Below are 27,699 nucleotides of genomic sequence, written 5' to 3' on the forward strand. Positions count from 1 at the left end.
ATGAGTAGGGAAGACAGAAGAAAGAAGCTGATAGAAGAAAGTGTCACTGTGATAGTCTTGGATGAAGCAATGTGACAGCCCTAGAGTAGACTAGGACAGGAGGAAGATCAGAGAAAGAGCTTTAGCCCTGGACTGGTGAACTCTGAGTGACTTCCTAATTATCTTAGCCTCAAACTCAAAAGCTATAAAAGTAGGGCGAATAGGCGGAGCATCTCTGTTCTTCTTTGTGGGCTGGGATAAAGAGTGTCTATGCATCCACAATATAAATACGAATGATAATGGAGCAGGGAGGGCTGTAGCTCTATTGGTATACTACTTGCCTAGCATACACAATGCTCTTATAATCCCAGCCTTACAAATAATAAAATTCTGATAAAGTCTGATAAAATAAAATAACTTTGTTATGCAAAGTTGAACCAGAAGGGGACACAGCTTCCTCAGAGAATGTGCTTTCGTGTGGTTGAAAATATCTGCACAACAAATCCACCTGTCAGTTCTGGATAGGTTTATTCTGAACTGAGCAGTGGGTGCTTCAAGAATTCCTTTAATGAGGGTGAGAAGTATGAAGTTAAAAATCTCAAGGTTTAATATTTATATTTTTAAGTTATAACCATGCTGCTGTTCTCACTATGGATGATGTTTGTTATGTTTTGAATGGTCAAAGACAGAGTAAAAGAAAAACATTATGACAGCATCTCTGGTCATCAGAATGATGCTACTTCCCCAAGAGTTTCCTAACTTGGCATCTACATTCTTCATTGTCCCAGAATAAGATGGACATTAATCCTGTGACTGCATCTTTATACAGCACAGCCCAACTTCAAGAAATTGAATTTACTGACCAAAAACTGCAGCCATAACCTAAATAGCTTCAGTATGTCAACTCTCTGTATTATACATGAACTTGTTAATTAATAGAGATACTTTAAAGAGAAACAACAATTGGTCAGCTCTGATTGACAGATATCACATTATTGTCTGATAAACTGCTTAGGAAGCATTTAACATATTTTTAATATTTAAACTTTGTCAAAGGTGAAAAAAAGAAATGTTTACTTGACCATAGGAACCTGTCAAAATCACTTTTCTACAACTGATTATAGACAAAATACAGAGATGAGAAGTGAGGAAAGGACAGAATGCCCCACTGACACACCAAAGACAGAAGGGGTTCTCAGAGCCTCTAGACACGGGCTAAGACTACTTGGCACCTGAATTTAAGATTGGGATACACTGAGCAGAGACCCACATACCCAGTGCTGCACCTGACTTGAAGAACTGTGCCATATAAATATACTTTAGAAGACACTAAACACATAACAACCTATTTAATAGCAATAAAAATGAAGTTGGACTAGAGAGATGGCACAGCAGTCAAGAACAATGACTGTTTCTCCAAAGGACGAAGGTTCAATTCCTAACATCTTCATAGGAACGCAAACCATCTGTAATCCAGATACAGGAGATCCAATGTACCATTCTAGACTTCATGAACACTGCATACATTTAATACACGGGTGTACAATAGGCAAAACACACTTACACCTATTTGTTTTAATTTTTTAAAAGAAGTATAAAAAACTAAAAACATCTAATAGAGAAAAGGGTAGAGTTGTGCTAAAGAACCCTGTCTTTTGCATGATAGGAAAGAAGGAGCATGGGATCAAAGCATAGAGCCTTATGGCAGAAGGCCAGGCACCAGTAAGGACAAATGCTAAGGCATGTCACCACAAGCTTCTTCTGGAACTCCCAATGGTCATCCAAGAAGGAGTGCTCCATGAAGACAGTGATGGCTTCCTTCTCACAGGCTGTGTGCACATCCAGAAGCTCCTGGAGAGTGTCTGTAGGGAGCCTCACTCGCTGGGCCATCTGCTCAGTGTAGTGGTCAGCTGCCTTCTGCACAGCTGCTGAGTTCTCACGCTGGGCCAGTGTTTTCACCGCATTCTCCAAGCAAGGCACTGTCCCGCTGTTGATGGCATCCACATAGGTCTCCACTAGAGTCCCCAGTCCTAAGGAGATGTGATATTTAGGGCACACTAGAAAAATTTCACTCCCCAAAACCCATTATACTAAATATAAAGTTTTCTTTTCTTCCTCTTATTTTCCTCCTGGTCACCATCTTCATCCTGCTTCTATGAAATCATTTTCATGTAAAAATCTGAATCGTATTTCTTACTTATTTGGTTTCATTGTCCTTCACCATACAACAAAATTAAAATGATTAAAGCACTATGATCAATGGTTTCTTAGAATACTTTCCCATAGAAACAAATGAAGTGTCTTATTACACAGAAAAAAATCTTTAATTTGTGAGCCCCATTTCCAAATAAAAATGGAGAGCCTTTAGTCTGAAAAGGTCAGAGGTTAATGAAACACGGACCCACCTTCGCATGGGCTACTGCAGAGGTGCCATGTCTACAAAGTCCGCTCTGTAAAGACGATTAAGTTCAAATTTGCTTCACACTCATTCATTAACTGTGCACAGCACTCAGGGTTTGCTGCTTCTTCTTCTGACATATGTAAATCAACTGAAATCTTTTGTTGGTTGGCTACTGAAATGTGATACTGGGGATTGAGCCTATGATCCTATATGCAGGCCACTAGGTGAACATTCTTCCACTGAGCTATATCCACTGCTTTGCTTAATATTTATTAATTTACCTATTTATTAAATATTATGTTTTGTGATTCTGAGCATTATATTACTGGTATACTTACTGCATGCTGGTCAAAAATCCTCCCATTGAACTATGTCTACATCCCTGTTTTATATCTATTTGTTAATTTAAATAATCGACCCCCAGTTAATTTTTTATGATTCTTGTAATTGAGCCTTGACTACTGTAAGCACTTTTTGCACCACTGAGCTCAGCTCTACCTTGTTTTGTCTATTATCTTGAGACAATTTGCTAAGTTGACTGGGATATCAAGCTAGGAAACCCCCTACTTCAGCATCTTACATAGCTGACATTACAATGGTGTACCAAAATATCCAACATAAAGCATGGTTGTTTTTTAAAAAAATATTTCTCTTTTTCCTTAGTAGAGAAACCTTAATAAAGAAGTGTGGATTTCCATATATTATACATACTTCTGCATTCCCCCATTCCTATAATGCAGTATATAAATGTACTGACAATCCTACCAAAGAATCCAGACTTCACTCTGGACTGACCCAGAGAAGACATAAGCCTTTAAAAAGTGACTCACGATTCCCAGTGACCAGGACTCCCTCTCTGAGTTTCTTGGTACTTGCATGGGTGAAGATATGAGAACAGAAAGTCTTTGATTGCTTCTGGAATTTAGGATTCAATTGACTTTCTGGTATGCTCTCAATCTTGGCTAAGAGCTGTTGGTCGCTCACTGGCCAGTCAAAGACAAAACATTTCCGCCTGGGAAAAAATTGTCTGATGCATTCCCTGGACCAGTTGGATGTCTGGATTTGGGGATTCTGCCCTAAGGAAGAGGAAAAACAGATAGTTATATGGACATATCTGATGGATTTTTTTTAAAAAAAAGTCACAGTTTTTTTCTGTTTTCTGTTTTTTGGTTTCTTTTTTCTTGGTTTGGTTTTGGTTTTTAAACAAGGATTTAAATATTCCAGTCTAGGATGGCCTAGGATCCACTTTATAACTACAGATGATGATTCTGCTTTCACCTGCTGAATGTGAGACCACAGGAGTGTGCTAGCACACCTAGATTAGAAGGTACTAGATATCAAACCTAGAGCTTTCCACACCTTAGGCAAGTACTTTATCAACTGATCTGTACCCAAGCAAGTAATGATTTACATAATTTTATTTTATTTATAAAACCTGTGTTTTCATACAGTATATGCTGATTATACTTTCTCCTCCCCAGCTGCTTCCAGACTCTCTGCCTTCTCCTACTCACACAAATTCTTACATTTTCTTTTCTTCCTTCATTATAAAACACACAGATATATAATAGGAATAATAATAAGATAAAATAAAAATAAATTAGAACTGGAAGGTGGTAGCATACACCTTTAATCACAGCACTCAGGAGCCCGTCTTGTCTACAGAGTGAGATCCAGGATAGCTAGATCTATACAAGAGAAACCCTGTCTCAAAATCCGCCCCCTCCCAACAACCTAGAACAAGAAAAAACAAGCAATAGAAAAAAAGATTCAGAGAAGAAGCACAAGAAAGACATACAGACACCAAGACACACACTTTTGCACACAGAAAACCCACACAAAAACTTGAGAACCATAATATATAAGTAAAAGATCTGTAAGATTAAAAGAATGCCCAGACAAAGCATTGTGAAACCAAAAAAAAAAAAAAAACTTTAAAAACAGCAATAAGCTTATTTTGCGTTGGCCATGTATTCCTGGGCATGAGTATTTATTTTTGAAGGTTTCAAATACAAGGCTATAAGACAATATTCACAGACTACTTCTCTCTCATTCCCTCTCAGCAATGCTGTTCTCTTTACAAACTAATACTTCCCCACTCTCATGTTGCATTTCCCCTTTGTTTTTTCCTTTGGGTCCCATGCATGCAGCCACATATGCTATTGCTATTGCGTGCATGACTTCAATTGTCATATCAGTCAGGGTAACAGCACCCCAACACTTCCCCCCATCATTTGAGGAGATAGTTTTCTTCGTGTTTATTTAAAAAAATGTATGGAGAATATGCTAGTATCAGTTTTAGAAAGTTGTATCTCTACTTTTAAAAAATTAGACTTAGTATGTGAAATAGAATATTCCAATAGACATCTTTTTTATTGAGATTTTGTGTCTAACAAATAAGCATCTATGTTTTCAGCAAACAAAAGCAGAAGCCGCCATAGCAAATAAAAGTGTTCAGCCTTCAAAACTTTCCCATTTTTTTCCTCATCTGTTTCTAAGGTACATCTTAGATAAAAATACAACTTGGCATAAAGTATTCTTGCTTGGTATTGGGCTCTGCTCTTTTTGGGTGAGTTTAAATTCCTAACATTAAGCATTCCCACTCAACTCTTAGTTCCCCCTTCTATGGCCTTCAGTCTAGCCTCAAATGCCAGTTACTACATAAATGATGGGTAGTGTTCAATGGATCCTACCCCATACTAAGATACTCTGTATCAGTTTTAGCTCTGATACCTGGAATTAGCTTCAACGCATTCTCCAGGTAATCATCTTCTGTGATGCAGTGACCATCCAACTTCAGCTCCAGGGTGAAGTCCCGTACAGTCCAGATAAAGTCTGGAAAGAAACTCACAAACTCTCTAGCATCTTCAATAGCATTAGATCTTGGAGAAGACTTTGCTCTAATGAGCTCTGTGAGTTTTGTCATATAACTAGAATTCAGCTAAGGAAAAGGCATCCAAAATCACAATCCCCACAATTACTTCATTTAAAAAGTAAGTATAAACATTTTGCTTTATTTTCTATAGTATCTGACCATCCAATAGTAACCCATTCACACACGAGTCTCATTCTTAAATGTTCTTCAATAGAAGATAGTACATTGGCTCTTTAAAGGATACTGCAACTTCTCCAGGGCATCATTGTTGATGGTGCTCATGCTGTTGTAGACAAAAGTGCTGCTCAGAAGAATAGCCAGGGCAAAGATCCAGGCATCATTTGTAGGGTCACCCTAGAAGGCACATGGGTAACAGTGCTTGGATCTAACTCTTTTCTTAACTCTTATTTAAAGCTCATCCGATCTTTGTATTCTTGAGCTTTCATTTATTAGTTCTGTAGAGGAACAAGCTCTAAGGACATGAACATACATTTTAGCTTTAACTATTGCATTGGGAATTTTTTGATCACATTTTCTTGATAAAAGAATTTGAATGATGTGTTTCTTTACAGTGCTTGCTTGCTTACTTACTTGTTTCCTTTCTTCCTTCCTTCCTTCCTTCCTTCCTTCCTTTCTTTCTCTCTTTGTTTCATAGACAATAAGATAGAGTAATATATTATCCATAGAAAAACCCAACACGGTATGTGTAGTAAAATTAGATGTCCAATGAAAGGTACTAACACTTATTTTTTTAGAATACATTTGAGTCTTGTACCATATACCTAACACCATTGAGAACTCTACTTATATCCAATTAAAAACAACAAGGAGGATAGCTATGTCAATTAGATGTTTCATACCATCCATATACTCCATGAACAAAAATTGAAAGTAATTTTAATGGTAAATTTAGAAGATAAATTCAACAAACTTGATTTTTTTATTAATAATACATGAGGATTATAAGACCTTTATACACTAAATTGAATGTGAGACATTCCGTCAGGGTTCCTACTTCATGAAAGAGCCTGCCAGACATTCTACAAGACATAGAAGAAGGTGCTTGACAAACTACCAGTTTTTAGGTGAAACAGTCTTTTAAATTTCCTGCTTCATGAAAAAGTCTGCTTGATACTATGGGCCTGTAGGCTGAAGATGTCTCCCCCAATGTTATAAAGGAACTTTGGGTAACTGTCCAGGTAGCGAGATGTCTCTGACAATTCTAAAGTTTTGGAAGTTGCTTACAATGCATTTCCTGTTTACTTAGGTAATATTATATCCGCTGGGGTCTTTGATGGAGTTGAAGACAGATAGTTATAGTTTTTCTTAGTTATGATAAAAGATAAATTATATATGAAACTTTAGCCTCACAAAGAAATATTGTAACTATAATTTTTGCTTGATACCTGTTTTGTTATATGTAATTTTACTGCATTAAATTTAAAACTTTCCTTTTATTTAGACAAAAAAGGGGAGATGATATGGGATTCTCCTCTGTATGCTAGGAACATGTTTCATTACCATTGGTTAATAAAGAAGCTGCCTTGGCGTATGACAGGGCAGAATATAGACAGGCTGCAAGAGGTAGAGAAAGAGAGTTAGGTAGAGTAAGAGAGATGCCATGTGTCCGCTAAAGAAAAAAGATACCAGGAAACTTTCCGGTAAGCCACAGCCTCATGTCTATGGGGCCGACTTATGGAGGCCCATATTCCACATTATCTGGTGGTCAGAGAATCTGAACAAATTACAAGGCACAATTTGCACCTTCCACACAGGAGGTAGTTATCTAGCTCTTTTAATGTAAAACAACCTGACCTCAACCTAACAAGTGGTCAGGATATGCTAACATCGTTCTGCTCCTTTTATTATAAATTAGGTTGTCCGTAGAAGAGGTGTTTTCGGGGCATGACAAAACAGATATAGGTAGGACGTGGCCTAAGTCAGTCCCCCGCTACCTAGGAAAGAACGCTAAGGAAGTGTGTATTACCTGCCCCCTTCAGTTTACCTTGATATGAAAGCTGTTTAGAAAATAAAGATGGGTGATTTTTAGGATGTGATTTCAGATTTTTGGGATCCGAATGATCCCTGAACTCCCTCCGATACTCTCATGTGAATAATGTTTTGATTCCCACACCTCCACTCTGGTATAAGAAATAATTTATGATGGTCCTGGATCCCGATACATTGTGATACACAGATTATTAGAAATGGGGTTACTTTAAGATATAAGAGCAAGGTAAGAATATACCTAAGCCATTGGCAAAGCAGTATGGTAATTAATATAGCTTCTGTGTGATTATTTGGGTCTGGGAAGCTGGTAACAAAAGTGCAATTATGATGCAAGCTCTGATGAGTGGTGATGAATGACTGACACCTTGCAGGTGTTAGTTAGGCAGATGATGAGAAATGCCTCCAGGGCAAACTTACAATTATGAATTGTTGTTCCAGTTCAAGGCAGAGGCATCATCTTTGAAACATGACTTCCATGGAATTGAGTAAGTTTTGAGAATGTGCCCATTTACCTCTACCTTTCTCCTCTCCTACTGCCCCCCTTCCCATAGGTTTTTGCCAAGGGTTTATGTCAATAAAACACCACCATGTGTCTCCTCTCTTGGAAGCGTGTTTTTTTTTTAAATATTGATGTGTCAAAAGCATCAATTTAAGACCACCAGATACACACGATGAGGAGAACTGCATCAGGGCAGAGCCTTTTCCTCTTTTTACCAGTGTCTCCAGAGCTGGTTCCAAAGGACTAACACTGAGCCTTTAAAAGACTTTTGGGGCTGGGCGGTGGTGGCGCACACCTTCAATCCCAGCACTCGGGAGGCAGAGGCAGGCGGATCTCTGAGTTCTGGTCTACAAGAGCTAGCTCCAGGACAGGCTCTAGAAACTACAGGGAAACCCTGTCTCGAAAAACCAAAAAAAAAAAAAAAAAAAAAAAAGACTTTTGGTTCAATAAAGTCTAATTATTCCCTTCTTTGAAAAGATATAAATGCCTTATCTAATGGTATACAATACTTGGTGTTTTTTTCCTCTAGAAGTGTGACTGAAAGAATCAAGTTCAACTCATCTTCTGTAGTTTTATTTCTAGGCAGAAGGTTACATTCTATATGTTGAATTGCAGGGGGTTATTAAAACACAATGAGAAATCAAGAGTAACTTTATCTGCCACTCACTTTCTGACTCACCTTTTCTACATCCCCAAGACCTTCGGTGTCTAGAAGGATGAGGGTGTGATTTGGCTTGGTGGGGTGGGGCACACACCACATCCAGATGCCCTTGGTTTGAGACTGTACTGTGGAGCCCAGAGGAAAGCCTGTAGGGAAGAGTGGAATATAGACACATATCAGCAGATAGACCAGAGAGCTAAGGAGCTGTTTTATTTCTACATGGCAGAACATCCCAGGAAATAAAATGTCGTCTCCATTTCATCATAAGCATTGAACTTCCTTTACCATCTATTTCAAGAAGCAAGAAGAAGTCAGTTATGGGGACAATGCCAAGTAAGGGTCCAAGATGGATATGAAAGAGGATCTTCTGGGTTAAGTGAAGGGAAGGGTATTAATGAAGAAAAAGTCTGAGTGGAGACAGGAAGATCAATTTAACATCATCTCCAGCTATACAGTGAGTTTAAGGCCAGCCTGCTACACCTGAAATAATCAGACTCAAACAAGAAATGCATATGTACATAAATGTTTAAATTAAATTTTTAAGTAAAATAGAAGATGGGTGACTTGAAAGATATAGAGGTTATGGGGGAGTGGGAATGAAATTGAAAGAAGATAATTTTACTTTAAAAAATTGTAAATGAGGTATGGGGTACTCATGGTAGAATGTGGAGCCCAAAAGGGTACAAAAGTCACCTTAATGGGATGGGCACATTCCACAAGAAAACAAAGCATTTTTCTAAAAAGAGGAGAAACATCTACAACTTTCGAGTGAGAGAAGGTTAAACAGATTAATTGGATCCTGAGGAGCAGCATGAGTTATTCTATTGATAGAAGTCAAACAAGGAAAAGGAATGGGTGCCTTAATTAACTCAACATTAAGATTTATTTTCCTTCTTCAGCTAGATTGGCATTTCTACATGTGACTCTACCACAATAAGAACCTAAGCTGTAAGGAGTTCAAGCAATTGGCTGTTGTCCCAAACAACACACACCATTGTTCTGTCCAGCCAGGCAGTTCATCAGGTATGATTTTCCTGTGCGGTACATGCCTACAATGCCCACCACAACCACAGGCTGGGAAATACTGTTAAGAATCTCGATGGCTCTTCGATTCACCAACAGCTGTTTGTTCTTATTTTCCACCAGACATATGGGGGCCTTCATGGTTTCTGATGCCATGACAACCTGTCACATCGAAAAGGCTGTCAGTACAATCTTGCATCCTGAAGGCATACAAGGCATGTCTATCAGATCCTCCTGCTTGGGAAGCTGGACTGGTTTCCTGGGCCTCTCTCTATCAAACCATGATGATACAAACTGCACATGAAAACCACACCTATGTTTTCTTGTCCCATGTTTGTGCCAAATGTCAAAATGTTTGGGAAGTGGGCACAGCAGTGTGCTCTGTGGGTAAGATTTGGGGGTGAATGCTCATCTCTGGTTGCCAGCTGACTCATGCCTCTCATGGCACTTGTCATTTCATTGATATTTCATTTTCTCTTTCCTTTGTCTCTTTCAAATTTCCCTCTGCCTCTCTCTTTATAGTACTTAAGTCAATTAGACAAAGTGCCCACCAGAAAGGAAACCAATGTGGTCTCATTTTAAGACCTATAACTTAATTATGCCATTTAAAAAAATAAATTTGGAGGTGTCATTCTGGAGAACCTGGTTCTGGTGGCTAGGATGTGGACACTAGTTTGAAAGACTGAAAGGCAACCATTCCTTTCTTTCTTGAAGAGCAGCCTTTGTTGGAATGAGTAATCCTATGGCCCTGTTTTAGACTTGCTGAACTGAAGCAGCAGGATTTCTGTCGGAGGTTCCCATTTGCCTCAAATGAAAGTGTATCCATTACATTCTCGTACCATGAATAATAAAAACCCAGAGACAGATATTAGGATTCAACCTGAAGATCAGAAAAGCAGAATAGCCAGCCACTGACTCTAACCTCTACCTCAGTCCAAAATGGCGATCGTGCCTCCAGGAACCTTCAAGATGAAACTGAGATGAGACCTGTCTTCTCCCATTTTATATTCCTCTCCTGTTCTGGGATTAAAGGTGTGGGCTGCCATTCCCTGCTCTGCGTGGCTGACCCCTGTGGCTGTTTTACTTTTGGATCTTCAGGCAAGCTTTATTTATTAAAACACAAATGAAATATCACTACACATTCTAACTTCTGTGAAAGTCTTTAACTAATGTAGCATGAGCTCCATTTCTAAACATAGACATAAAGGCATCAATTATAAATATGAATCTATTTAAACCATTGTCTAAAGTGCTGCTGATTCAATATGCGCAGCGCACCCATGAGTCTTCTGTGTACACACCAGGGTTCTGTATAGTAACTCAGAATGGCGAGCTGCTGATCCTGCATCCCACTTTCAGTTCTGCCTTGTGCAGAAGTCCCGAGAGCATCCATGTATCGCATGCCCAAGTCCTCAACACAAATTTCTCCACCCACACACTTGGCTTTCTGTGCACAGTTCCTTTCCCAGGATTTTCCTAACTGTGCCATCCTTAGCAATCTGCACACGCAGGTCAAAAATCTCCTACCAGTTCCTGGTTAATTTCTTTCCTAAAACATTTTCGCTAAGCAGCAAGGAGAAACCAGACTTCCCCTTCGAATCACCCCCACTGAAATTCAAGTTCTTCTTACAAGCATCTTTTTCCTGCATGGATGTCAATGAATTTAGCTACGTTTTCTGCCACTGCATAAAAGATTCTTTTGCCCACTTCTGGTCACATGCGCCTCACTTGCTCCTGTGCCTTAGTAAAGGTCTCTTTTACATTGATTTTCCTATCACTCTTTTATTTGTAATAATATGTGCCCATTACTTAGGATGGCAGGTATTTGCTTATTCATTATATATTTGATGATCATAGTACCACAGTCAATGTGGAATTCAAAAATGTCTTCGGATGTTTGCCAACTAGGATCCAGAACACTGTGGTTTACCGCTTGATAGTTTATTTGCCTTTTCAAGGGGTCAAGACAAGAGCACTTGGATATGTTTTACAAAGGGGCATCTTACTATTCTATTTTTGCTTAGCTGCTGTCTTTCTTCATACCTCATGTTTCACAATGAGTCTCCATCATAACGCATTCCTCCCAGTAGAAGAAGGGAAAAGGAAAGAGTCTATGACTCCTCCCACAAAGCACATACCTTGGATGAATCTTCATCCACATTTCTGCTCATACCCCATTTGCAAGAATTTGGTCTCATTGAAACCTCTCCTCCAAAGTGCTAAGGTTGGCATTAAAAGAAATACAGATAGACAGTGAAAGAAAGAATTGCTGTATGAAAATAAACATCAAACTATGACAAATTAACCATGAATGTCTCATAGTATATAGTAAAAAACAGATAAATATCATTTTATATATGCCGTGTGTGTGTGTGTGTGTGTGTGTGTGTGTGTGTGTGTGTGTGTGTACTACCAGGTATTTACTTACATATAGAATTATAATTGAGTAAAAAGGAAATAATCAAGTATAAGTTGAATGAAAAATGAACTAAAGGTAGGTGAGATGACTCAGGGAGTAAAAGGATTTGCTGTGTACGAATGTGGACCCGAGAATCCCAGATCCCACTACATTTGGTTCCAGTGCTTGGAGGCAAATCCAATGGGATGCAGAAGTCCCACCAGGTTGCATCCTGAGAAGTCGGCCGGTAACTACAGAGTTGCCGTTACTAGCTGAAACAGCAGTAGATTGTGGTGTAGCCGCTGTGTTGGTGGAAACAACACAGTTCTACAGATGACTCGATACCCTGTTTTTGTTCGTGTGTCTTGTCAACTTGACAAGTTGTTTGAGAAGAAGGAATCACAATTGAGTAAATGCCGCTGTAAGATTACCTTATGGCCAAGCCTGTGCAGTATTTCCTTAATTAGTTGTTGATTGGTGATCAATTAGTGGTGCCACCCTGAACAGGTGGTCCTGGAATCTATACAAAAGCAAGCTGAGCAAGCCATGGAGCAAGGCAGTAGGCAGCACTCTTCCATGGTCGCTGCTTCAGTTTCTGCCTGCCTCCAGGTTCCTAACTCAAGTCCTGCCCTAACTTCCCTCCAAAATGGAGTGTGACCTAAGAGTTGTAAAATGAAATAATCCCATTCTCTCCAAGCGATTTCTGGTCATGGTGTTTATTACAGAAGTAGAAACCAGAAGACAATGGAATAATGCAATAATCACCCTTCTATCAATTTGAGACGCTACACAGATTATTAAACATCAAACCAGGCCACCTTCCAAACATGAAGTAAGCACATTTTTGTAATTTTTATGTGTTCTCTACCTATTCTGTGTGATATTGTGGGATAGAATACCTGACATCCAAGCTCCTCTTTCTTTTTCTCGGTGAATTGTTTCATGTGTTCCTGATGAGTCTCTCCTTTCTTGGCCATTAAATACTGTTCCATCTTGTGCATATCCTCCAACATTTTTATGGTAGCTTGGGCATATTCAGCTTCTTCATGTGTGATTGAGAAGGAAAATGAATGAGAAAATTAATGTAGCATTTTGGTGACAGCTTCTTCTTTTTGCTGTTTGTTGCTGTTTGACAGAAGAATTCTGTTGCCTTAAGTTTTCATTGGAAAAAAAAATCCCATTTCTTTTGACTGCATTTAATCCTTACACATGAATAGTTTTGTAAACTGTAGAACACATTTGCTATATAAATACTAGCCTGTCTGTGTTTTTGAGACCACTGTAGTAGAATGATTATATGTGTAAGAGCAGGAAAAGCTGTGGTAGTTAAACAAAGGTAGTTAACCATCTGATGTCTTTTATATAGACATCAGATGCTAAACCTCGATGGCTAAAAAGTCTAGTGACGCACAGATGTGAGCATTCTTCTGACAGTGGCTGGGATACAGATCACAGGCTACATACCATGTTGGCTTGACCCAGCTAAGAACTTATACAGTCTCCACACCAAAGTCAGACTACTTTCCTAACTTGGGGAACATGAGTACTTTCTTCTCATGATCATTGGTCACAAAGCAGGTTAGATCCCGAACTGCACCCAAAGACATTTTTCAGTCACATCTGATTCATTCTATATTGCATAACACTCCAGGAGCATACCAAGGTACAGGTAAACTCTGAACAAGTGCTCCGGATTGAAGACATCTAGAAGCATGGTTATAATAAGGAAGTAATGCAGATTATGGCAGGAAACTCCCCATTTGAAATAGCATCTTGATTACATAATTGAAAGTGCACCTCAACTTATGACGGATTCTGTTAAGGTTGTATTAACCTGTACTGTGTGTGGCTAGTGGCTAACATGTTTCCTTCCTACTTGGGCTTCATCTTTATAAACTTGATGGCAAAATACATATGCAAGCATCAAGAGTAGATGTTCATTTAGTGATAATCATCTGATGCCTTGGAGTTGCTCTTAAATTTGTGTCCTGGAAAGAGTGTACAGGAGAAAACTCTGTTTCTGAATTCATAGAATATAACAACATGTAGGCAAAAATACCTTTTTCTTTGTTTCTCTTTTCCATAACCTGAATCTCATTCTGAAGCCTTCTACTCTCTTCTTTCATCCCTTCCTTGAGCAGTCGTTCCTGTTCCTAAGAAGAAAATTGAGTAATAAAATTACAAGACTAACAAGATGAATGAATTTATTCTTAGCTGCCAAAGTAGCCCTCTTTTTACAATCAGCTTACAATACTTTTTCTCTCTTGCTATAGTTATTTTTTGACAGTGTCATGCGGTGTATAATGAATTCTCACCATTTTCACCACCCATTATCCTCTTCATCCCCTTCTGAGATAGTTTGGATCCATTGTTAACTTGGAGGGTTCTCTAGAACTCAAGGTATGGGATCCATACCTTGGTGGAGAGAGAGAGAGAGAGAGAGAGAGAGAGAGAGAGAGAGAGAGAGAGAGAGAGGAGAGAGCACCCTAGGGTTGACAAAACTCATTCTTGAATTTGGTGACCTAAATACTGACAATCCAGTATTACAATGAGCAGGATTGCATTGGTCCATTCAGAGGTTTATTTTTACCTGAGGGAACATTGATATGAGAAAGGTCAACCCAATAGAAATAGAAAGACATTGAAAAAGATGTCAGAAAATGGAAAGATCTCCCATGTTCTTGAATAGGTAGGATTAACATAGTAAAAATGACAATCTTATCAAAATCAACCTACAGATTCAATGTAATCCCCATCAGAATCCCAACATAATTCTCACAGACCTTGAAAAAACAATACTCAACTTCGTATGGAAAAACAAAAAAAAAATCCACAATAGTGAAAACAGTTTTATACAATAAAGGAACTTCTGGAGGTATCATCATTCCTAATTTCAAGCTCAACTATAGGGCTATAGTAATAAAAACAACTTGGTATTGGCATAAAAACAGACACGTGGATCAATGGAATAGAATTGAAGACCTTGACATTAATCCACACATCTATGAACACCTGATTTTTGACAAAATTTATACAATGGAAAAAAGAAATTCAACAAATGGTGCTTATATAACTGGAGATCAGCATGTAGAAGAATGCAAATAGATCCATATCTATCCCCATGCACAAAACTCAAGTCCAAGTGGATCAAAAACCTCAACATAAATCCAGTTACACTGATCCTGACAGAAAAGGAAGTTGAAAATGGCCTTGAATGAAATTGGCATAGGAGACCACTTCCTGAATAGAACACCAGTAGCACAGACACTGAGATTGACAATTAATAAATGGGACCTCATGAAACTGAAAAGCTTCTATAAGGCAATAGACATAGTAAATAAGAGAAACAGCAACCTACATAATGGGAAAAGATCTTCACCAACCGCTCATCAGATCTAAACAGAAAAATCTCAAATGACTGAAAGACATTTAAGGAATTGTTCAACATTCTTAGTTATCAGGAAAACACAAATCAAAATGACTCTGAGATACCATTTTACACCTGTCAGAGTGGCTAAGATCAAAAACACTAAAGACAGCTTATGTTGGAGAGGATATGGAGTAAGGGGAATACTCCTGCATTGCTGGTGGGAGTGTAAACTCGTAAGACACTTTGGAAATCAATATGGCGGCTTCTCAGAAAAAAATGGGAATCAGTCTACCTCAAAAACTAGCTAAACCAATATTTGGAGCATTATTCATAATAGCCAAAACCTGGAAACAACTTAGTTGCACCTCAGCTGAAGAATGGATAAGGAAAATGTGCTACATTACACAATGGAGACTACACAGCTGTAAAAAACAATGACCTCTTCAATTTTGCAGACAAATGGATGGAACTAGAAAAAAATAATTTTGCATGTGGTAACCCAGATCCAGAAAGTCAAAAATAATATGTGCTCACTCCTAAGTAAGTATTAGCAGCAAAATACAGCATAACAAAATCCACAGCCCCAGGGAGGCTAGATGACAAAGAGGGATCAAAAGGGGATGCATGGATTTCCCTGGGAAGGGGACATAAAAGAGACATCCTGGGTAAATTGGGGCAGAAGTAGGGGCAATGTTGGGATGTAGGAGGGTTTTCTGCAGTGCTTAATGAAATTAATTGCATTTGGATTAATAATTCATGCAAATTAAAGGAGAAGATTAAGGAAGACTGTGATATTTAGCCTTCTGCTGTGCTTTTGACTGAGGACAGTGGATGATGAAGCTGAAATGACCCAGCTCAGTACCTGCAGTTTAAGGGCCAGAATCCTTTCTTGCTCCTTCACTATCTGAGCTCTTTCACCATCCATCTTCGCAGTCAACTGCCTCACTCGTTCCTGATGACATCTTTCTCTCTCCTTCATCATCTGCACATGCTTCTTTTCCATTTCCTCCAGCAAGTCCACACTGGCCTGCGCAGAGTCAGCTTTTACCCGTTCCACTAGAGAAAAGGGGAAGAAGAGTAAGTACCTCTTCATTATTATCTCTTTCCTTGTTCTCCACTTCTGAAGAGCAAGCTGTGTGACTTTTATGAGGGAACTACATAGAAGGATTTTTCCTCTGAGGTAACCATAATGTTGATGAGTGTATTTGCCAAACTCAGCAATGACACCAGAAGCCAAGACAATCTTGCTGTTCTTGTTGTGGTTTTAATAGCAACAGATTTAGTGAAGATTGCAGAAACTTTTATGAGATAGGACATAAAGTTCTTGGGTCAGTTCTCACCTTCGATCTCCTTTTGCTTTACTGTGAGAGCCTGGTCTCTCTGTAGAATTGTCTCAGCCATAACCACGCTGGACTGCAAGTATGCCTGCAGAATCTCTTCAGCCTTGGAGTTCCCAAAAACACATGTTAACAGAAGGAAATGGTACAAGTGTTTGTTTCTGTCTGTTTGTGCCATCATTTCATCAAGGAACTATGCTTCTTGTATTAGGTAATTCTGGAGCTCATGTCTCCTTATCACATGCTGTGACAAAAAGAATTGTGAAACCTTCTAGAAAGAGTCTTGTAATAAGTTATAGGGACATCGAAACAAATTTGCTACCCTTCAAATGGAGAGTCATGTCCATTACTGAAAATACTAGAACTATGGCTCGATGTAGGCAGAAGATGCTCAAGAATGAGGCCTTCATGGGGAAAGCCAATTAGAGGAATTGAAATAGACCAAGACAGGAGGGAATTGAAGGCAGGGGTAACACCTGACAAGTAGAATAATTGATCCTCATTGTGCTCATAGGTCTGCTTTCTTTAAAGCCAGCTTGAAGGCTAAACTTATAAAAGTATCATCTCTACTTAAGCAACTATCTCTGTCCTCTATAACATCACATGTCTAGCAGTAACTGTGAGTTACCTAATAAAACATGTTATTTGAATGCACTGATTTGTGACCACTTGGAACTCATCTTATGTCATTAATCAACTCCCTCGGTGGTTTTTTTGTTGTTTGTTTGTTTGTTTGTTGACTGGTTTAGAAACTAAGTACTATGCACACAAAACCTCAGCTTCATGTGCAATCACATCTGGTCACACTGGTGTTCCAGGCAGGCATGTCAGTAGCATCTCACTGTTAATGTAAAGCAAGCTCTTGATTACCTGTATCCCCTTTCTGGGTTCCCTGAGGTACTTTTTCTTCAACTCTTCTCTCTTCTCAACAAAGAGAAGATATCCACCTGGCTGAGAATAAGCATCCTTTGTCACAGCTTCTTCTAGAGGGCTGAAGATGTTCCGAAGTAACTCTGAGCACAGGTCCGATGATAGTTTCACGTTCTTGTTACAGGTGACCTCCCACCTCTTTTCTAGCTGAGCCTTTAATCCAAAAATAAAAAGCAAAACAGGAGTAACAAGAAAACTTTAGTTCACCCACAGAACTTGAGGCAATTCTCCATGAAGACTATTTTTACCTATGGCAGGGCCTCATCTTTTGCTCTTAGCCAGGACTTCCTCTTGCAGCCCATCTAAAGGGTGTTTAGTACAATTACATCTACTTTTGCAACACTTGGTTGAAATAGTTCCATCTTAAAGCAGATCAGTCATCACCATAAATGGAATACATGTGATGCAACATCGGCCTGGTCAAGTTTCTTTGCTTTTGCTTAGTTTTGACCTTAACTTAGTATGATGACAGGAGATTTATCAAATTGGAGCCTCCACACATCTCTTATATGTGTACAATTAGGATGAATGTTGTAAATATACAATTTTTATACAAATACAAATATAAAATTTATTCAAAAGCTTCAAAATTTGAGTCCATAACAAGAAAGTTCTTTTTAATAATTATGAAAAGATACAGTCACCATCTAGTAACAAGTTCCTCTCAAAATAAATGCCTGATATTACCTTATAATTTTCTGAATTTCACAATCCCTATCCATTTAAACATGGCATAAAGTTACCAATAATTCCTTTTGAAATGCATGGTCTTCATCTTTAAAGGAAGTCCTGAGGAAGATTTCTATGGCCTCTCTCTCACAGGTCCTGTGCAGATTCAGCAGTTCCTGGAGGGTCTCTGTGGGCAGCTGCATGCCCTGGTTCATCTGCTGGTCATAGTGGGCAATGGCCTTTTGCATTGCTGCCAAGTTCTCTATTTTTGCCAAGGCCAGGACAGCGTTCTCCATGCAGGGGAGATCCCCACTGCTCATGGCATCGATGTATGAGAGCACCAACTTCTCTAGTCCTGCATTGAGAAAACAGGTGATGATGTTTGTTTTAGAGTGGAGTAGTCTCCATATTTTCTGAGCGTGTCCATGCATAATCAGTACACCCTTCAATAGCATGAATATTAACCAGAAGCCTGATAGCAAATGCACACTTCCAATTTAGCCAAGCTCAGCATTGTACAACAGAACCTTAAGGTAAACAAAATGCTTTGTATCTGTGGTTCCCATTATCACTAAGAACTAAGCCTCATGAAGCTATTTTGCTCTCAAAAGGCGGACATGTACATTGAATCTGTACTCTTTAAGATCAACTTACATTTAAACTAAATGTAGACGTATATGTCTTTGGATGCCAGTGCAAGTTGATGTTAGTAGAGAAATGATATGTATAGAGTCTCTTTGCTTTAACCTACAGATATTTTTCAAAGACAGGTCATTTTCTAACCTGAAAATTTATGAATTAGCTTTAGGATATCTAGAATTTGGAAAACCTGTCAAAAATGAAGTGTGTGGGTGTTATTTTACCACCAAAAGAGTGTACTCTCTCAAGCTATAAAGCAGGACTGGACAGGAGACTCACGAGCTCCATTGACCTTGACACCTCCTGGGAGAGCTTTAGCCTTGGAAGAGCTGAGGATGAAGGAACAGAACTCTGCTGCCTGTTGGACAAAGTCAGAATCCAACTCATCGTCACGCAGGTTCTCCAGCTCAGAGAGCTTCTTCCACTCAGTGGGTGGATAGAAAACAAAGCATTTCCTCCTGGGGAAGAACTTTCGAATACAGAGTCGAGGCAGGTTGTAATTTTTATCTTCTTTGCTGGTACCTGCAGAAATTAAAGAAAATATAGCCACACAGCTCGTAGGGTGTTAATGTGTTCCCTTGGGGTTTCTTCTAATAAATGTTCTTCTGTTCCATGTTTTTGGCTATGTGAATCTCTATACAACTTGAAAGGATTATTAAAATAATCTGATCAAATAACAAAGTCAATGTGCCTCCATTGCCAGGGAACAGTATCATTAAAATTGACATATTGAGACAGATACATAAACCACTTCTTAGAAATAATGTAGAAAAGTAAAATAGTGAATATTAACATCTGCAACCAAGAGCAGTTTCTGGTATTCTCCTCCCAATTTTCCAGTAACATTTCAGGTAGGTACCTTGTTTGAGCTTCAGGGAATTCTCCAGGTACTCATCAGCTGTGAGGCTTTGTCCATCTGCTTCAAGCCTTACAGTCACATCCCTGAGAGTCCACACGAAGTCAGGGAAGAAGCTCACAAACTCAGATGAGTCCTCAGTCCCATTGCTATGAGGTGAAGATGTTGTTCTGATCCGGTCGGTCAGCTCTGTCACATATCTAAGAAGCTAAGGAAGAGGAGTGGACAAACAGGGTCCAAGTCCTCACATCAGTCTGCATCCCCACACTTTGCATTGCCTTTCTCTGACCCAATTTTCAACCAATTAATAGGTCTATGACTTTAATGTGGGATTTCCTTCTGTATGCTATGAATATGTATTATTACCATTGGTTATTAAAGAAGCTCTTTCAGCCAATGGCTTAATAGAGTAAAGCCAGGAGAGAAATCTGAACAGAGGTATAGAGAAAAAGTAGGCAAAGTCAGAGAGACGCCATGTAGCCGCTAAAGGAGAAAGATGCCATAACTTACTGGTAGGCCACAACTTCGTGTTGATACACAGATTAATAGAAATTGGTTAATTCAAGATGTAAGAGCTAGTTAGAAATATGCCTGAGTCATTGGCCGAACAGTGTTGTAATTAATAGATTTGCTGTGTGATTATTTGGGTCTCAGCAGTCATTAAACAAAGAAGCAGTCTCTGTTTACATGACATTGTCACTATCATGCACGTCTGTACTTGGTTAAATGTGTGTGTGTGCACGCTCATGTGTGCATGTACGTGCATACATACATATAATTTAACTGTACAAACACATAGGCCACTGTCTTGTGAACAGAAGAGATTCAGTCTTTTACTCTCCCCGCTCCCCCTCGTGTGTGTGTGTGTGTGTGTGTGTGTGTGTGTGTGTGTGTGTGTATTCTGCTCTGTGCTACAACAAGGATACTGCAGCTGGTCCATGGCCTGCTGGTTGATGGCTCCCATGCTGTTGTACACAAAGGTGCTGCTTAGAAGTATAGCCAGGGCAAAGATCCAGCAGTCGTTGTCACTGTCACCCTGGAAGTCAGAACACATGTGGGTGAGGAATATATTTTGGTTCTGCCACTTTCCAGACCAAGCGTAACAGGAATATGATCAGCTGAGTGTTTCTAAAAGAATTAGAGAAACATATATAATGTTATTATCTATACAAGGCATCCAAATTCAAGCACAAATGTCCAAAGAAAATTACAAAGATTTTGCATTTTTGTTTTTAATGATTCTCGTTAATGCTGTAAGCCTGTTAGTCCCATGAACACTGTGTATTAACTTCATTGCTCTCCTATGATTCTTGTAAACATTTTTCCTCTACTCTGATAGCTAAACTTAGACACATGTTAGATAAATGAGATGTCATTAAAAGCTATCTAATGCAGGCAATGAGGATATAAACTGCAAACTAAGCCCTCAATTCTTACTTTCTCAATATCTCCCAGGCCCTCAGTGTCAAGCAGAACTAGAGTGTGGTCTGCCTTCTGGGGATGAGGCACACACCACATCCAGATTCCTTTGGTGTGAGACTGCACTGTGGAGCCCAGAGAGAAGCCTGGAAAGCAGAGAAGAGAGAAGAAAGGAATATAGTTAGTAGAAGTATTTTAAGAATTTGATATAAATTAGTATATTAAAGGCCAGGACAGATAACTAACACCAAAGTTTCAGCAGAAAAATAATTTGTTTCCAGTCATTCAGTGTGCAAGTTGCACACATCCATCTAGACTTGCACCAAGGTTGCAGAAAAAAAATTTGAATTCCTGAGTACACTGATTAAAGCTGTGAAGGTGAAGTGTCAGTTGCTATGGATACCCCAGGATGCAGAAGATGCCAGGACTGTGTGATATCCACTGAGAAAAGCTAGGAGGACTGAGTGTGGCCAGTCCAAGATGGAGCAGAACTAAACACCCTATTGGAACCTACCTGAAGCCTCTACCTGCTCTGACTGCTGGGTATGAAGCTTGGTTTGGTCTTTGTCAGGACTTTATTCTTGTTTTGGTATGGTCTTTCCAACTATCCTGTTTATCTTTGGAATGGGAATTTTTATTCTATACTGTCATATATTGGAAATGTATAAATGGCATTTTAATTTTTCATGATATCACAGCGAAAAATTTTCCTTGAATCTCAGAAGAGACATTGGAATTTTATATGCCATTAAAACTTCATGACTATGAAGACTTTGGAAATGGAATCCAACGAATTTTGCTTTCTGAGATGGCCAAGAGACAATAGGGACCAAAAGCAGAATGTTCTGGCTTGTGTGACTCTAACTTGGGTCTTGTAATTCTTGCTGTGTAGGTGTGGTGTGAACAGTCCATAAGCTTCCACTGCAATGGATGGAACTACTGTGTAAAGTCTTCCCTGCCATAATTAACTGATATTCCTTAACTATGAGTCAGAGCAGATCCTTCTTCTTAAAGTTGTTTCACTCAAGAAGAATCCAACCTAAAATAATTGCATAAACTGAGAAAGAGCTTTATATCATTCATATTAGCATTTATTACAGCATATTGCTTCTATGTGCAGATGAATAGATAACAAAATTGTTATGCACATACAATTATTGAACTCTACAAAAGGAGGAAAATTGCTACGTGCCCTAGTAATGGTAAGTCTTGACACTATCATGTTAAATAATTTAAGTTACAAAGTTACAAAGACAATTCTAATGAGTCCACTTATGTGACTTTCCCACTACTGTCAAATTTAGAAGCAGAATGTCAGATAATGTGAGGACATCGGTTCCGGATGGATTTCATTTCTCTAGGGAAAAATGAAACAGTACTAGAGCCAGATGGGTGTTGTCTGAATTTTCTGTCCTACCTGGTTCTTACAATCGTTAAGTCCCCAAAAAAATCACACAGAGGTCTACGTTAGTTATAAAATGATTGGCCCATTAGCTCAGGCTTCTTGTTAACTCTTATAAATTATATTAGCCCATTATTCTTATCTATGCTAGCAACATGGTTCTGTACCTTTTTTGGTGAGGCGGTCACATCTTTCTTTTTCTGTGGCTGGGCCAGGACTATATAATCTGCTTCCTTCTTCCCAGAATTCTCCTGTTCTCATTGATCCTCCTCTACTTCCTGTCTGGTTGTCCAGCCTATACTTCCTGTCTGGCTACTTGCCAATCAGCATTTATTTAAAATATAATTGACAAAATACAGACCATTGTCCCACACCAGATGGGGGTAATGGACACACAAAAATATAAATATACCTACTGCCACAAAACTGTATGTTTAACAATAGTTGTAAATTTTATGTTAGTTATTTTATAACAATACAAAAAAGTCTAAAGTAGACAATATGAATTGCAACTTTTTAAAATTTAGAAACCAGTGGCAACTTCTTGTTATAGAAAGAAACATAATAACATATTAAAGTTATTAATACATAAATTAGTCATTTTTACTATTGCTTTCATCTGGGAAAAGGAATAATTTTTAAAAGGAAAAATAGGAACTACTTGTGATGGTGCATGGGCAATAGTCCCAGCACTCTGGAGGCTAAGGCAAGAGAATCATGAGTTGAAAGATAGCTTGAGTTGCATAGCAAGACCCTGTCTCAAAGACAAATAACAACTAAATAAGCAACTCAACTGTGGCTGAAATATTAAATTCTTAACACTTGTATGTTAAACACTGATGATATAAGTAGAGAGAAGTGACCCAGCACAGCTGTGTTGGAGGCACTCACCTGTATTCTTCCCGGCCAGCTTGTTCATCAGGTAGGATTTTCCTGTGCGGTAGAGACCCACAATGGCCACGACCACCACTGGCTGTGTGATGGCCGACAGGATCTCCAGGGCTTTCTGATTAGGTCTCAGTTGCCCTTTCACATTCTCTATCAAGCACATGGGATCTGGCATGCAGGTCTCTGAGGCCATTTTCAGGGTTGTCTCCTATTTTCAAGTAGGGTAGATCCGAATTAGTCTGTAGCATCCCGAAGGCAAAGAACTAAAATTCTTCAGTTTTGTATGTATCAGTGAGCTAGTGAGTGAAAATCTTTATTCATTTAGAAAGTTATAAAACTATTAAGAATTTTATGTAAAATGTCAAAGAAATGATTTAACATTCTACAGCTCCCATACTCAGATATTCCATTGACTGACTGTTTTGTTTTTCTGACCTTCAAAATTGAACCCTAATTTCTGTCTCTGGGTTTTTATTAATCTTGCCACACCTCTGCTTCTATGCTATGGTTATGTGACTTGGTGTTCTTGTTGGATTCCTGACAATGTGAGTCAGGGGGAGTGTGTATCTGACTCTTTTGCCTGCTCTTGGGACCCTTTTCCTCCTACTGGGTTTTCTCACCTAGCTCTGATCTAAGGGTTGTGCCTAGTCTTATTGTAACTTGCTGTGCCATGTTCAACTAATAGCAAGGCCTGCTCCTTTCTGAAGGGAAAAGGAAGAGAAGTGGATCTGGGAGGGAAGGAATATGGGGGAGAAGGGCTGGGAGAAGTGGATATAGGGAAAACTGTGGTCAGGAAAAAATATTTTAAAATAAAAAAATGTTACACCCTGAAACATAAGCTTTATTAACTATATGCTAAATGTACTTAAACCAGAGAGGATCAAAGAACCTTCAACCAGTAACTGATAGAAGCAGATGCAGAGATTCACAGCCTAGCCCTGGGTTGAGCTTCTGGAGCCCAGTCACAGAGAGGGAGGAGGGATAATATGAGCAAGGGAGCAGGATCAAGACCATGATGGGGAAATCCACAGAGACAGCCCCCAAGCTAATGGAAGCTCATGGACTCTAGACTGACAGCTGGACGGAACTAGGCTCTCTGAATGTGGATGAGAGCTGTGTGTCTTGTTCTGTTTGTTGGGCCCCTGGCAGTGGGACTAAGATTTATCCCTGGTGCATGAACTGGCTTTTTGGAGCCCATTCCCTATTGTGGAATACCTTGCTCAGCCATGATGCAATGGGGAGGGGCTTGATCCTACCTCAGCTTAATATGCCGGGGTTTGTTGACTACCTATGCCTTACCCTCTCTGAGGAGTGGAGTGGGGGGTGAGAATGGAAGGAGGAAAGTTAGGAAAAACTGTGGTTGGTATGTAAAATGAAAGAAAATTTAAAATAAAAAACATAAGCTTCATTAACTATACAGTAAATGAACTTAAACCAGAGAGGATAAGAAAGTAAATATTGAAAATACTGCAATATTTGCAAAAGAAATTTTAAACACTGGATATTGGTGAAAGAGATATTGGTAAGAGAGCAGGGAGCAAGTCAAGAGTGCCAGAGAGGCCAGGGTCATAGGAAATCCATTACCTCCTGCTATACAACTTTAGATGTTTCTGTTTCAATTTCCTGCTTATTAGAGAAGAGAAATAAATGTGAAGAAAAGGAAGAGAAGGAGTGGGGAAAATGGAAGATGGGAGCCAACAACAATGGTGAAAATTGTTAAATAAGGAAGGCAGGCTGGTGGCCAGAAATCTAGAGGGGGGTTTTCGGAAGTGCCAGAAAATTTGACTGAGAGATGAGCATGTGGTAGATAAAGCAAACAGAGACACCATCTTTACCCTGTGAGGGACTCTTAAAGGAAGCCCTTTGGTAAAACACAGGAGCAGGCAAGGGGTAAGGACTGAGTGGGTCCTAGAAGTGAGGGGCTCTGAACTACTGAAAGAGGAGATCTGCTGGGAAGTCAGGTCAACTGTGTGACAGGAGGCATGTCACAGCCCAGCTTGTCTTTCACTCAGGTTCCAGCTGTGACCGGAAGTTCCCAGAAAATAGCTCCATTTGAGCTAATGAACCCACAAGGCTGACTGACTTACATGGGATGTTGTAAGTCTGGACCCAGATTTTCCTAGTTTATCTTTAGCTGTCTCCATGGCCATTTCTTGCGAATATCTGTGCTTGGCTTAACCTCCCGTGATTATCAAGTCAAATCCTTTCTGGAATGTACAAAGACACCCCTAATCCTCACCTCCCCAAAGGGTTAGATTTGCTAGCATCTAAGGCTCTCTCTCTTTATTATAACCTGATGTTCCAGTACATTTTAAATAGGCAAGGGCCAAAGTTTTCTTTGCTCTACAGCTATACAAATTGGAGGCGACTCACCACGGTATAACGTGGTGTCTGGGATGACATGAATCTGTGTTCCTGGGTCATTATCACTCACATTTGACTCCAGAATAAATTGCTATTCTCTTTAAGTTGGAACTGTGTTTTTATACCAACACAGTGTTTCCTCTCTTTGTCCTTCACTATGGCAATGGCTCTTACTCTGTGTCTCATTCTGTTTCTCCATATAAATCAGCTGCAGGCAGCCCTTTCTGTAGGAGGGGGACTAAGTAAGGTCCATGACTGACAATAGTCATTTGACTGTATCTTTGCCAGCGGAGACAAGGTGAACACAGAGAAAGACAATCCCACTGCACACCCTGCCCTTCTTCAGTCACACGTCTGCTGGTCTCAAACTCAAAGCAAACCCAGTAGTGGCATTTAGAGACTGGCTGCCTTGATAATGCCACACAGGATTTATCTGATGCCTTGCTCCAGCCCATGCCCAGAAGCGGCTTTTCCTAGTTCGGTAGTTTTTAAGAAAATAATTAACCCTTATAAATGCTCTCTCACTGCTGCCCAGCTTATGACCCCAGAGCTCTTCAGAGCTGGAGAGAACACTGAAAAGAGAAGTAACTCAGTTTCTTACCGGCTGTTGATCCCACTGTGGGTGGAAAGGTTCCTTCTTTTCTCTGTTATTTCCTCCTGCAATGATAGGAGACCTTCTGTATTTCCCCAAGTAATAGGATATTGGAAATCCCGGCAACCTTTGCAGTGGATCAGAGAGCTATGAAACTGAAACCACCCAGTCTAGGCAGTGAGTCAACAGGCACACAAAGAATTTTCAATGCAGAATCTTCAAATATTTATCTTGAAGAGATCTTTGAACTGTATTCGTTTTCAGAAGCACTCCCATAAGACCTAGAATATATATGATCTTCATGTATGCTGCCATTTGGAGAGCACAAATTACGAGATAGCATATTGTTTCCAGAACCAGAGACTCACTCAGTGGACTGAGTATGTTGTTAGAGATGAGGTGATGGAGGGAAACAGCGTCCTCCAGCCTCCTCAACACTCAGCACCTGGTAGTCAGGCTCACTGCAGTCCAGTTGAGGCCTCTTATTGCTCCTTAGGGAAGGGACAATTACAGAATCAGAGCAGGACGGTTGTTGATTTCCTAGGATCCAACCTAGAGAACTTCCTGACCCTTTCTGGAAAATTGAGGATAGCAGAGAACCACAGAATCTCGATAAGGTACCTGCTGTTGCCTTAATAGCACTGTGACGGTCCAGAGACAAGAAGCCTGCTGCAGATGTGGATGACTAAATTAGACCCTTCCTCAAGCTTAAAGGAAACACTAAAGGTCTATAATACAATGCTTTGCCCCTAAAGTTGCCTGTGCCACTAACAGCCCAGAATTCTCTAGACCAAGGGTTCTCAAATGTGCGTTGCAACTTCTTTCTGGGTCAAATGACCCTTTCACAAGGGTCACATATCAAATATCATGTATTTAATATATTTACATTATAATACATAACAGTATCAAAATGACAGTTATGAAGTAGCAATGAAAATAATTTTATGGTTGGGATCACCACATCATAAGGAACTATATTAAGGGGTTGCAGCGTTAGGAAGAATGAGAGCCATGATTCTAGACAGCTGCGTGACAGAAAATTCTGAAAATGGGCAAATTCATAAGACATAATGATGCTCCACCGAGTCAAAAGTTTTCTTCTCTCTTCTTTAGTGATGACTGCAATTTTTGTCACTGAGTCCTGTGTTCTCCCCACACCCTGCTCATCTTAACAACTTACTGTAACATAGCTGAAATGCACTGGCCTTTGCCCAGTGAATTCCTGATTCCCAGGCTATAGGAGTGGTCATAATAAAAGAAAGCTTCCAGGAAAATATAGAGACTGCCTATGAGGAGGGAAAACCACATTGACATTTAACTGAGCCTCTCAGGGATGCTTTCTGAGATTCACAGATCCAGGAAGATCAATGACCTCCCAACACAGATT

General features: G+C 39.5%; 1 protein-coding gene across 10 annotated transcripts in view; it reads right to left on the bottom strand.

Annotated features, from left to right (window-relative positions):
• LOC119800736 (guanylate-binding protein 1-like) overlaps window positions 1-26,487 on the bottom strand; it is a 30,901-nt gene extending 4,414 nt beyond the window's left edge. Inside the window, exons 1-20 of one of the 10 annotated variants that reach the window (XM_038310939.1) lie at window positions 26,322-26,483; window positions 23,360-23,564; window positions 21,085-21,212; window positions 20,574-20,683; window positions 19,651-19,847; window positions 19,071-19,313; window positions 18,227-18,507; window positions 17,424-17,636; window positions 16,557-16,659; window positions 16,079-16,272; window positions 13,906-13,999; window positions 12,746-12,888; window positions 11,587-11,667; window positions 9,418-9,610; window positions 8,444-8,571; window positions 5,500-5,609; window positions 5,114-5,310; window positions 3,211-3,456; window positions 2,385-2,429; window positions 1,872-2,009 (exon numbers count right to left, since the gene is read on the bottom strand). In XM_038310939.1, coding sequence (XP_038166867.1) covers window positions 2,416-2,429; window positions 3,211-3,456; window positions 5,114-5,310; window positions 5,500-5,609; window positions 8,444-8,571; window positions 9,418-9,610; window positions 11,587-11,667; window positions 12,746-12,888; window positions 13,906-13,999; window positions 16,079-16,272; window positions 16,557-16,659; window positions 17,424-17,636; window positions 18,227-18,507; window positions 19,071-19,313; window positions 19,651-19,847; window positions 20,574-20,683; window positions 21,085-21,212; window positions 23,360-23,549 — 2,865 coding nt within the window. In that variant the 5' untranslated portion in view covers window positions 23,550-23,564; window positions 26,322-26,483 and the 3' untranslated portion in view covers window positions 1,872-2,009; window positions 2,385-2,415. Of the gene's footprint in view, window positions 1-1,728; window positions 2,010-2,384; window positions 2,430-3,210; window positions 3,457-5,113; window positions 5,311-5,499; window positions 5,610-8,443; window positions 8,573-9,417; window positions 9,611-11,586; window positions 11,668-12,745; window positions 12,889-13,905; window positions 14,000-16,078; window positions 16,273-16,556; window positions 16,798-17,423; window positions 17,637-18,226; window positions 18,508-19,070; window positions 19,314-19,650; window positions 19,848-20,573; window positions 20,684-21,084; window positions 21,213-23,359; window positions 23,565-26,321 lie in introns of those variants that run through there. The other 9 variants (XM_038310936.1, XM_038310937.1, XR_005283083.1 and 6 more) reach the window with 9 other exon arrangements.
• Window positions 26,488-27,699: the final 1,212 nt, after the last annotated feature.

Source organism: Arvicola amphibius, chromosome 14 (assembly GCF_903992535.2).
Source record: "Arvicola amphibius chromosome 14, mArvAmp1.2, whole genome shotgun sequence".
NCBI lineage: Eukaryota > Metazoa > Chordata > Mammalia > Rodentia > Cricetidae > Arvicola > Arvicola amphibius.